Here is a 13338-nt window from a genome sequence, read left to right as displayed (position 1 = left end):
ATATATATATATATATATATATATATATATATAGGTGCAGACACGTCTGTGTGGTAAGAAGCTTGCTTCCCAAGTACAAGGTTCTGAGTTCAGTCCCACTGTGCGGGCAACTTGGGAAATTGTCTTCTACTATAGCCTCAGGCCAACCTCTGGTCAGCTATCAAAGTTAACTCAGGCCAACTATCAAAGCCTTGATAGTGAATTTGGTAGACAGAAACTGAAAGAAGCTCATCATATATGTGTGTGTGTGTGTGTGTGTTTGTGTGTGTGTCTTTGTGTTTGTGCTTGACCCCCGCCATTGACGTGTTTACATCTTCATAACATAGTGGTTCAGCAACAGCGACTGATATGTAGCAGGCTTAACCAAAAGATAATAAGTATTGGGTTTGATAAGTTTGACTAAAATTCCCCAGCATGGCCAGTCTAATGACTGAAACAAGTAAAAGATAAAAGATAAAGATATATACACATATATATATTAACTATTAGTGGCAGAAACATTTTTTTTAATGAATACTAATTAGCACATCCAACCTAACTTGGATGTGTTATTTTTAACACCTTAGACTGTTGTAAACATCCTTACAAAGGATCCTCTATGCAAACACTCAATTTGTTAAAAATAATAGCCAAATTATCCTCAAATTACACCATACCACCTTCAAAAATAAAAGATTGTGTAGTTCAAAATAAACTACATATGGAGAAGAAAAAAAAGAGGGATGATTACAGTTGGAACACATTTGATAACAGGTCTACAGGATCAGTGCTGACCTGGGGTTAAACAAGAGCAAGTCTATGCAAAACAGTTGATGCCAGGAATTGAAACTGAGCAGTGAAGTCCGGATGGAAAGAGATGAGGTTACTTACACTCCGATTGGACCCATTCCTGGACCACCACCACCATGGGGGATGCAGAATGTCTTGTGAAGATTTAGATGGCATACATCAGCACCATAGTCTCCAGGACGACACAGACCAACCTGAAATATTGAGATTGAAAGTCAGAACAAGACACACAAGAAAAAGAAAAAAGCATGTTAAACTTAAAGATAAGGCAACAAGCTTGCAGAAATGCTCAGAGGTATTTCAACCGTCGGCTACATTCTGAGTTCGAATTCTGCTGAGATTGACTTTGCCTTTCCTCCTATTGGGGGGTCAATAAATTAAGTACTAGTTGCATATTGGGGTCGATGTAATTGACTCATCTCCTCCCTCAAAAAGCTGCCCTTGTGGTTAAATTTGGAACCATTATTATTATCATTATTATTATTAAGGTGGTGAGCTAGCAGAATCATTATAATACTGGGAAAAATGCTTAGCAGCATTTCATCCGTCTTTACATTCTGAGTTCAAAATTCTGTCCTTTCGGGGGGTCAATAAACTAAGTACCAGTTACGCACTGGGGTCAATGTAATCGACTAGTTATCTCCCCCAAAATTTCAGATCTTGTGCCTCTTGTAGAAAGGATTAGTATTATTCAGCTGGTGAGCTGACAGAATCATTAGCACGCCAGACAAAATGCTTAGTGACATTTCTTGTCTTTACATTCTGAGTTTAAATGGTGCTGAGGTCAGCTTTGCCTTTCCTCCTTTTGGGGGTCAATAAAATAAGTACCAGTTGAACACTGGGGTCGATGTATTTGGCTTAAGCCTCTGTCCCCAAAATTACTGGTCTTGTGCTAAAATTTGAAACCATTATTATTGTGTTTATTATTACTATTATTACTGCAATATTTAAGATGGTAAGCTGGTAGAATTGTTAGTGAGTCAGACAATATGCTCGGCAGCATTTCTTTATGCTCTTGGTTCAAATTTCCCTTTCATCGTTTTGGGGTTGATAAGATGAGTACCAGTTGAACACTGGAGTTGATGTGATCAACTTAAACCATCCCTTAAAATTTTAAGCCTGTCTTACCTGTGCATTCATGTTGGCACCATCCAAATAAACAAAACCACCATGAGAATGAATCAAATCACAAATTTCCCTGAAAAAGAGTAAAAGGTTAATGATATATATATATATATATATATATATATATATAAAGAGAGAAAAGGATAAAGAGACCAATAGCAAAGTTAGAAATATATTTTATGGACTTACAGCATTTACACGATATTAGCTCTATCTTTGGGTTTGGTTGAATCCAATACCCTTCATATCCTTTATATGTGTGTATATATATATATATATATATATATATATACACACACACATATATATGAAGAATAAGAAAATGGAGATATTGAAGTTAATAAGAGTTTATTATCAACGAAAACTGATCATTATCTCTTACAGCTGTTTCAATCAAGCACAGTGAAATTAAAAGATATTAAAGTCATATTTCTGAGTTTAATCTCTTCAGAGAGGGAAAGAATATACCCTTAGAAAATATTGTGTGTCAGTTGTTTGAACCATCATGGCAGTCTGCTGTGATGATTCAAACAACTAACACACAATATTTTCTAAAGGTATATATGATTTTAATATCTTTTAATTTCACTGTGCTTAATTGAAACAGCTGTAAGAGATAATGATCGATTTTTGTTGATAATAAACTCTTATTAACTTCAGTATCTTCATTTACATGACTATAAACCATGGTTTATATATAAACCTACCCACCAAAAATATTAGGTATTCAACCAGTATTTCCTTGGATGAGACCATCCCTTTATGAGGATAATATAACTTCTATTTGAATTATATATATATATGCGTGTGTGTGTATATGCATGTATATATGTACTTATACACACATGCATGACTGAACAAATAAGAGTAGCTCTCAACCCATTTGGTCAGAGATAAATTCATTTAATAGCAGTTTGTCTCAGCTTCAGAATACTTGAAGTTCCAAGGCCAAATCCCTCTTGTCCAGTGCTCAAAGTTAGAGTGTCACTGAATACCTGAGGTAAGTTATTATTAGTATTATTATTATTATTAGGATGGCAAGCTGGTAGGTGAAATGCTTAGCGATATTTTGTCTGTCACTACATTCTGAGTTCAAATTTTGCCAAGGTCAACTTTGCCTTTCATCCTTTTGGGGTTAATAAATTAAGTACCAGTCAAATACTGGGGCCGATGTGATCAACTTACACACTCCCCACAAATTTCAGGCCTTGTACCAAAAGTAGAAAGGATTATCATCACCATCGTCATTATCATCATCATTATTATTAAGGTGATGAGCATGGAGAACCGTTAGCATGCCAGGCAAAATGCTTTGTGGCATTTCATTCGTCTTTGCATTCCGAGTTCAAATTCCGCTGAAGTCAACTTTGTCTTTCAACCTTTGGTGGATGATAAAATAAGTACCATTCAAGCACTGGGGTCGATGTAATCAACTATCCTCCTCCCCCAAATTTCAGGCATTATTATTATTATCATCATTATTAAGGAGGATCATTAAGCACACCAGGCAAAATGCTTAGTGGCATTTCATCTGTCATTACATTCTATGTTCAAATTCCGTGAAGATTGACTTTGCTTTCATCCTGTCAGGGTCGATAAATTAAGTACCAGTGAAATGCTGGGGTTGATGTAATCGACTATACCTGTCCCCCAAATTTCAAGCCTTGTGCCTATAGTAGAAAGGATTATTATTATTACTATAGTGGTGAGTTGGCAGAATCATTAGAATAAAAATAACTTTCTTTTACTTATTCTGGCTCTTTACGAGTTTGAATCCAGCCACAGTCAACTTAGCCTCCATCCCTCTACGGTTGATGAAATAAAGTAATGTAGTCGATGGTCTGAAGTACTCCTCCCTTTCAAAATTCTTGGCTTGGTATCTAATATCGATTTCAAATTTTGGCACAAGGCCAAAAATTTCGCGGGAGGGGGCAAGTTGATTATATCGACCCCAAAAGGATGAAAGGCAAAGTCGACCTCAGTGGAATCTGAACTGAGAATGTAAAGATGGGCGAAATGCTTAGCAGCATTTCGCCTGGTGTGCCACGATTCTGTGAGCTCGCTACCTTAAGCTTGGTATCAAATATCAAAAACCATTTTGCACAAATATAGGAGCAAGCATGTCTGTGTGTTAAGAAGCTTGCTTCTCAATCACATGGCTCTGGGTCCAATTGCACTATGTGGTACCTAGAGCAAGTGTCTTCTTCTATAGCCTCAGGCCAACCAAAGCCCTGTGATTTGGTAGACAGACAGAAACTGAAAGAAGTCAGTCATGTACATGTGTGTGTGTGCATTCGTCCCCCAACATTGCTTGACATCCAGTGTTGGTGTGTTCACGTCCTCAGAACCTAGCAGTTCGTCAAGAAGTCAACAGAATATGTATCAGGCTTAAAAAAATAAAAAGTACTGAGATCGATTCATACAACTGAACATTTGGATCTTTTTGGTTTGATGGGCAACATTTTTTTATGTAGTGTTTTTGGTACCGAAACACTTTCAAACTTCGAATACTTGTATATTTTGTGTTATAGAACAGATAAAAAATTTTGTATTCGAAGTTATTTCATGTAAAAAATTGTCGTATTTCGGTAATTTCAACCAATCACTGACGTCTATTGAGGTGAAAACAATTACGCCGTGGAATGTAAACAACGGTGTCAGGGGATCTTTTCCCTTGAATAAAATTAGTGCCGTTGTTTGTCAATAAAAACTATCCGTTGTCAACAACAACTATCAGCGGTGTATATTTCGTTTGTCACTGTTATTTATGACATCGTTCGTGCGTTTGTACTGGTTTTAGCTTTAGGGTTCGGGTTTTAGAGTTAGGGTTAGTTTTAGGATTACGGTCAGGGTTATGATTATTTTTGCCATAACCTTAACCCTAAAACCCTATAACTCATAACCATAACCCTAACCCTAAAACCCGAACCCTAACCCTTATTAGGGAATAATGATATAATTAAACTGGGAATAACATACTTGACACCGAACAGCACTAACTGTATTCAGCTGAATAGACGTCAGTGATTGGTTGAAATTACAGAAATACGACAACTTTAACATGAAATAACTTGCGATGTACAATTTTTTGTTAAGAAGGCTAAGAGAAAAAGATGTTTTATATGACACATTCTACCAGTGTCCCAAGATTGAAAGTGTTTCGTTGCCCGTCAAACCAAAAAGATCCGAACATTCTTCAAGGCAGTGCCCCAGCATGGCCGCAGTCTAATGACCGAAACAAGATATATGGTGATTGCCACTTTTTTCTCATCTATAAAAGAGCGCCATCCCTTTAGTGAGTAAATGCTGTCGTGACATCTCGTATGACGATCAAGTCCGTCTTTGGACTAATAGAGCTGTAAAGGTATGATAGTTGTCATAGAGACTTTAGTCTCTCTCTATCACCTTTTAACAGCATTTTTAATGAAGAGACATCAGAACAATTAACAACATAATAAAAAGGTTTATTTAGGATGATACTTGGTTATACAAATTCCTGTCATTCTGCTTAGCCGCCGCTGATTAAGTTGTAGTTTGGTAAGGGAAGGTTAAGGGCTTCCTTGATGCCTGCCAGAGGAGCAAGTAGCTATCACATCGATAGCATCATGGTGAAAAGTGCTTCGTGGAGGAGCGAGGTGTTGTCATGTAGAAGGTCTCTAGCTCAACTCACCGAGATAATGAAAGTAACTGATTAAGTACGAGTTTTACTACGCATGCGCAACTCGAGGGGCTTCCGGTGGCGAAGTCCCCTGCGCATGCGCAGAATAGTACTTCCTCAATGGCGGCTACTGTAGACGCCACAAACGTTTTCAAGAATTGAAATCAAGTCCTGTTCACGAAGTACTAGTTTCAAGATCGAGCATTCGCTTCTCCGTGCTTCAAAAGCTTTACAACAATCGTAGATAACTTCTTACCAAACCGGTTGACTTTCCTTCATCTGCTTCCTGCCTTCAACATCCACACCAGAGTTCTAAGACTGTTTTTGACGATATCCCCAAAACGTCTCTTAGGTACAGTAGTTGTTACTAGAAATTAATATAAACAGCTAGGCGCTATGTAATACCATGAAGAAAAAAAACTTTAATCGTCACTAAGTGATGAGGGTCTTTACATCGCTAGAAATAAGAGTTAAAGTACTCTTAATGCTGTAAGAGCGCAATACATACACATACTGCGCTTGTTGTTACTAGAATAACTTCCCTTACACAAACGCAAGGGAAATTACTCTAGCAATTACTCAATCTAAGGGAGATAAATCTTAGTATTTTTTGCTTTAACGGATTTAATACAAGGGAATATTGGTTTCAAATTTTGGCGCAAGGCCAGCAGGTTCGACGGGGAGGGCCTAAGTCAATTACATCGACCCAGTGTTCGACTGGTAATTGTTTCATCGACCTCGAGAGGATGAAAGGCAAAGTTGACTGCGGCGGAATTTCAACTTGGAACGCAAAGATGGCCGAAATACCGCTAAGCATTTTGTCTTGTGTTCTGTGGTTCTACCACCTCGCCACCTTTGATACACGGAATATTAAAAACAAATTTACTACCCCAAAGCCAATAAGGAAAATAACACCTTCCAACAACAAAAATATGAATTAATAACAATTTTTTTCAGACACTCTTATTATGTTTTAATCAGTTAAGTAAACACTGTTGTATTTGTCAAAGTAGTGTTGAAAGAATGAGCAACTAAATATACAAAAAAATATGTAGTATATAACATTATTAACGTAAAAGAATTATTTAAGGACCTTATAATTTAGAATAGATGACATCTCTGTATTATAAGGGAAAGTAAGATGAGGTTAACTGTAACATATTTCACACAAAAACACTTATGCTCAAATGGCATGAGACCAGATATTGTAATCTGCTCTCTTTCATCAAAATAAGTGAGTCTGATTCAACTTAGTGCTATAGAAAAGAATAGAGATAGTTCACATCTACAAGACTAAGAGATATGGCAGTTTAGTTTTAAAACTGAGAGAAGAGAAACGGAACTTGTGGGCAAATTCACATATAAATCTCTTAAAGGCAGTGGCATAAACAGCTGAGAAGGGTTCCAACTGGAACTAGTCAAGGAAGAATGAAAGTGAATTTCAGAAGGTATAATTCACTCTACGTACAAGTGGTCTCACTGACTAAAATGATTACAACATCTAAGGCATCATAGCTCTGGGGTACCTTGACCACCTGCAAAGCTGCAGGTTGCGATGTAAACAATAGCACAAAATATGGCAAACAGAGTGGTATCCAGGAATCATGACTGGGATACAGTACAGCCTCCTTAGAGTGTAAAGACGATAAGGCTAAAACACTTGCATTGAACCAAGGGGCTTCTTTTCTGATGACCAACTGCCAATCAGTTTTCCAAGAGTTTCCTAACTACCCAGGGTCCTGGTGATCAAATGAGATTGCAAAGGAAGAATTATTGTCATTATATGCTTCCTTTTCTACACACCTACAACTTTAAAGTGGAGGCACAATGGCCCAGTGGTTAGGGCAGCGGACTCGCGGTCATAGGATCGCAGTTTCGATTCCCAGACTGGGCGTTGTGAGTGTTTATTGAGCGAAACCACCTAAAGCTCCACGAGGCTCCGGCAGGGGATCGTGGCGAACCCTGCTGTACTATTTCACCACAACTTTCTCTCACTTTTACTTCCTGTTTCTGTTGTGCCTGTAATTCAAAGAGTCAGCCTTGTCACACTGTGTCACGTTGAATATCCCCGAGAACTACGTTAAGGGTACACGTGTCTGTGGAGTGCTCAGCCACTTGCACGTTAATTTCACGAGCAGGCTGTTCCGTTGATCGGATCAACTGAAACCCTTGACGTCGTAAGCGACAGAGTGCCAACAACAACAACTTTGGGCTTCTAAATAGTGTCATAAAATATAGTTGAATTTATAGCAGTATGGAAAGCAGGTATAAAAATAACGAAGATGATGAAATGATCTGCGATATCATCTATTTTGTAGATACTTATGTAACAGACTCAGTGAACATGTTGAGCAGAGGCTGAGAGAGATTCCTGGTAAAAGTTATTTAGGGTCTAAAAGCTCCAAAGTGCCCTTCAGTAGAGTAAGTAGAACCATGTGGTGGGTCTTGTGGGAACAAATTTTAATTTTCAATTGAAATGATGTTTTATCAGGTAATCCCAGTTAAGCACAACTATCATTTTGGTTTGTCTTCAAATGGCAATGCCCCAGTATTGCCACAGACTTTGGGCTGGAACACATAAAGGAAAACAATAAATAAGGTTTATCAGTCCCCAACATGTCCTTTTATATAGTTTTGTAGACTGATCGATCAAAAAGAAACAGAAGTATTTGCAGATGACGCCTTGTTCTCCAGTTGTTGTATGGAAGCAGACAGAATAGTTACAATGTCCTCATGCTTTATGTCCACATATTTTAGCATCGTCTGTCATTGTGAATTTAGAACACACACACAATATTTGTCCAAAACACATTTCGAGATTTTGTTAGCTACCTCTTCATCATTCATTTCAACAACGAATGTAACATAAAAGTACACCTTTTTCTTCTTTCAAAAATGCACATCCCTACATTTGAAGGGCCCTCTCACATCTTTATTCTTATATTTATATATACAACTTATCTTTGCCTACCAGCCTGCTTGAATTCACTTTCATTCTCTATCCAAGTCTGGGATATCTTCAGGTAAAGTCAACTTACATGTTCAAATGAAAATATTGGACAATCAAAAGCGTAACATGTGATCTTAGGTCTGTGGTATGTGAGTAACCTAAGGCTAAACAACCACATACTGAAATGCATACAGCAGAATATGAACTTAGAATTAGCAGGAGTTGCTGGGTTAGGTCTGAAAACAAAAAACAACACAAAACAAACTCAACATACCTAATGTCTTCATCAAACACCCCATGAGTAGAAGGGTAAGTCACCATGAGACAAGCAAGGGTATCCTTGTGTTTCTCCACCTATGGATAAATAAAGATACATTTTACCCTAACACATTACAATTAAGTCTTAACAACACAGAATGAGATACCAGGAAGTTTGCATCATGGAAGTAGGGGTGATCTCAGGCAGGTTGGTAACAAAAGGATTTTAATGTGATCTAAATCAAAATTTCCAATCAAAAATTCATACTGATTTATGCGCTAAACCAGTGGCTCTCAATTTAATGCAGTCCTCAGACCTGTTGGATCTGGTCAAAACGTCCAACCCATGCCAGCATAGAATACAGATACTTAATGATGATGACAATGATATCTGATATCTCTTTCTCTACAAACCACTAAATTGTGAAGTAGGTTGTAACAAAACCTGGTTTTACAAACAGATGATGTCCTTTCCTACCAGTAACAAATTACTTAACCCCTTCAGCATTTAAACCAACCATATCTGGTCAAATTATTCAAGCTGTTTTATGCTCAAACTGACCAAGTCTGGCCTCCCACACTTACCCTACAATATCATTCTAAGAATTAACTCTCATCTCATTGAAATTTCAAAGCTACAAGGTAATGCATGACTAAATCGATGTGGATAAATAAGCATTACATTTGACAGTAATCTGAATAATTGACACTCTATCAGTTACAACAAGTGCTACAGTTGATCCAATCAACGGAACAGCCTGCTCATGAAATTAACATGCAAGTGGCTGAGCACTCCACAGACACGTGTACACTTAACATAGTTCTCAGGGAGATTCAGCATGACATAGAGTGTGATAAGGCAGGCCCTTTCAAATACAGGTATAAATCATTTTTGCCAGCTGAGTGGACTGGAGCAACATGAAAGAAAGTGTCTTGCTCAAGGACTCAATGCGTCACCAGGAACTGAACTCATGAACTTTTGATCATAAGCTGAATGCCCTAACCACTAAGCCACATACCTTCACATAATCTGAATGCTAAAGAGTTAAGGAGCATCATCCATATGTAAAACCAATTTCAACCACTCAGTACTTCACTAACAGCAAAATAAACAGTAGTCAAACCTGAATTTTCTAGGCAAACAAGGGCCTTTCATACCACTAACAATTAAACTGTGACACTTGAGATGTATTTTTATTCTAAATCTAGCCAACTGGAACACATTAAGTCTTGTTTGTTGCTAAACTGTGACACTTGGGATGTATTTCTTCTTAAATCTAACCAACTGGAATATGTTAAATCTTGTTTGTTGCCTTATCAGTGAAAAAAAAACCCCACAGGAGTAGTAATAGTGGTGGTGGTGGTGGGTGTAGTGAAAGTAGTCATAAAGAGGGGAAAAAAAAAATGAAGAGTGCAAGGTGACTAAAATGTTTGATCTTGTGAGCCTCTATTCAATAGTTCTGCACCCTAACCCTTGATACTAAACACTGGGATCTGGTTTACCATTTCTTTGAGGTGTTCCTTGTCAATGGCTCCGTCTGCTGCAACTCGGACGACTTGAATTTTCATGCCTGCCATCTGTGCACTGGCAGGATTGGTTCCATGGGCTGAGATAGGGATTAGACATACCTTGAAGAAGAGGAATACAATAATGATATTTTATACCACTTAACAACAACAAACAATTTCAATTTCACATAGTACCAATTTGCAGCTAGCTAAATTGCATGGCACATATTTACAGCTAGGTAATCTGTATATTCACATGATGCATACAAACAGTACCTCCAAATGGTACTTATTACAGCTAAGTGGACTTTACCTCCACATGGTACCTATTACAGCTAGGTGCACTGTGCATCCGCCTAGGTCAGTGGTTCTCAACTATATTTTGCCTATGGATCCCTTTGATTCCTATTTTAGTTGGATGGACCCTCACAACCATTCAATGCTTTAAAAAAAATCCTATTGCTTTTATATAATTAAATGTTATTACAAATTGTATTAAAAAAAAAAAGGGTTGAAATATTTTGTGTATTGTAGAAACATAACCAGTTTATTGCACATAAATTTTAACATTTTGGCCTTTTGGCTTAATACTGACAGGAATCACTCACTTATCCTTGTAGATTGCATTTCCTCATTAGTAGAGACAGGATCGTGTGGATCTAATGAATCAATTTGTTGAAGTTTGCATCCACTGCGTATCAACCTCCTGCAATTCAAGGTTGGGTTTTTTTTATAATTGAGGTTCACTCGTCTAAGTATGTTTGGTCTAGGACTGTTTATTTCTTTATTCACAGCTAACCTTCATATCTGAAGGCCTTTCCCCCTATTTGCCACCTAAATGTGAAATAGCAGCAACAAATGACAAATGAATGTCTTTATGGAGACCAGCTGAAAGTTAGTGAAAAGATCAGGTAAACGCAGCTGAAACTATCTGGTCACAGCGTGCACCACCCAAGACTGGAAGCATCCAAATTAGTCTTATGGAACCCACTTCATGGCGATGTACAACGAGAAAACCATCATTACACTTATATCAACAACTTGATTACATTGGCCTGAAATATATCCAAGACCTCAAAGCAATGATGATGGATTGAGAAGTATGGTGGGTAGACTTTGATATTGTGGCCTGGTTTGGAAACTGGTTATAATAATACATAAATTTTAACTACAAAATCTTACATATGCCAAGGACCGTATAGACCCCAGTTGAGAACCAATGATCTAGGTGGCCTGTACCCTAAAATGGCATTTATTTACATCTAGATAGACTGTATATCCACATTGTATCTAATTTCAGAGAATCAGATTGTACTCCCACACAATATGTATTTACAGCTAAGTGGACAACACTGCAAAGTGGAACCTATCAACAGCTAAGATGACTATAATTCCATATGGTAGCTAGCAACAGTTAGATGGATTGTAACTCCACATCATATTAATGTACAACTTAGTAGACTGTAGTTCCACATATTACCTATTTATAGTTAGGTGGACTGAGCCATTAAAAGCTGAGCTTCATTTGTAGGATGTGATCCATACCCTAACCAGCTGCACCATTCACTTTAAGCAGAATGGACAAATTGTAAGATACTCACGTTTCTCTGTGTTTCACCATGGTCACTGAGGTAGGCCATGATGGAGCAGAGTCCTGCATATTCACCCTGAGCACCACTGAAACATAGTAAGTTTAAAACATGTAAGTTGATGGCTGTGTCACTAAGAAGTTCACTTCCAAATCACATGGTTTTGAGTTCGGTCCCACTGCATGGCACATTGGGTTAAGTGTCTTCTACTGTAACCCCAGGCTGATTAAAGCCTTGTAAATGTATTTGGTAGACAGAAATTGAAAGAAGCCCATTATGTGTGTGTGTGTCATCCTTGTCTTCACATCATATGGCAGCTGTAAACGAGTGGCACTGCCTTACAAGCAGTGTCTTTTCTTTCCAGTCTTCCATAGTGACATGTCTAGTCATAGAGAGTTATAACGTTGCTTGGAAATAGATGAAGGCAGATGACAGGAAAGGCATCCAGCTGTAAAAAGTCAACCTCAATGGATTCTGTCTGGGCCATGAAAGCATGGAGCAGTGGGTGTTGTTGTTGTTGGTGTTAAGGTAGTGAGCTGGCAGAATCATTAGCATGCCAGGTGAAATTGCTTAGCAATATTTTGTCCATCTTTACATTCTGAGTTCAAATTCTGCCAAGATCAACTTTGCCTTTCATCCTTTTGGGGTTGATAAATTAAGTACTGGGGTCGATATAATTGACTATCCCTCTCCTGCAAATTTTAGGCCTTGTGCCTACAGTAGAAGGGATTATTATTATTAAGGCAGAGGATGGGCAGAACCACAAGCACCGTGGACAAAGTGCTTAGTGGCATTTCTGCTGGCTCTGAGCTCAAATACTATTGAGGCCAACTTTGTCTTTCATCCTTTTGGGGGTCAATAAAATAAAGTACCAGTCAAATACTGGAGTTCATATAATTGACTTTTCTTTACTACCTTCGTGCCAAAATCAGAAAGAATTATTGTTATGATAATTAGGATAGCCAATGATTAGTTAGAGCAGTATGACATAAGAAGGGAACATAATTATCATACCCAGAGAGAATTTTATTGCAGAAAAAACTTCTAAAGGATTTTATTTAATGATATTTTGTAGTATCAACCCTTAACCCTTCAGTAATTAGATTACTCTGTCGAATGTAATGCTTACTTATCTACAATGTTTTGAATTAATCATACATTCTCTCACAGCTTCGAGATTTCAATGATAACTCTTTTACTCTTTTACTTGTTTCAGTCATTTGACTGTGGCCATGCTGGAGCACCACCTTTAGTCGAAAAAAATCGACCCAGGACTTATTCTTTGGAAGCCTAGTACTTATTCTATCGGTCTCTTTTGCCAAACCGCTAAGTTACGGGGATGTAAACACACCAGCATCAGTTGTCAAGCAATGGTGGGGGGACAAACACAGACACAAACATATACACACACACACACACACATATATATATATATATATATATATATATATATATATATA

The 13338-nt window shown here is 37.7% G+C and overlaps 1 protein-coding gene across 1 annotated transcript in view; it reads right to left on the bottom strand.

The window, feature by feature from the left end:
• LOC106880430 (glycine dehydrogenase (decarboxylating), mitochondrial) overlaps window positions 1-13338 on the bottom strand; it is a 98875-nt gene that overhangs the window by 14950 nt on the left and 70587 nt on the right. The window contains exons 16-20 of the mRNA XM_052970245.1: window positions 11891-11966; window positions 10284-10409; window positions 8797-8876; window positions 1918-1987; window positions 871-983 (exon numbers count right to left, since the gene is read on the bottom strand). Coding sequence (XP_052826205.1) covers window positions 871-983; window positions 1918-1987; window positions 8797-8876; window positions 10284-10409; window positions 11891-11966 — 465 coding nt within the window. The remainder of the gene's footprint in view (window positions 1-870; window positions 984-1917; window positions 1988-8796; window positions 8877-10283; window positions 10410-11890; window positions 11967-13338) is intronic.

The sequence above is a fragment of the Octopus bimaculoides genome, chromosome 8, assembly GCF_001194135.2.
Source record: "Octopus bimaculoides isolate UCB-OBI-ISO-001 chromosome 8, ASM119413v2, whole genome shotgun sequence".
NCBI lineage: Eukaryota > Metazoa > Mollusca > Cephalopoda > Octopoda > Octopodidae > Octopus > Octopus bimaculoides.
The sequence above is the reverse complement of the archived record's forward strand: the minus strand, read 5'-3'. Positions and strand labels throughout refer to the sequence as shown.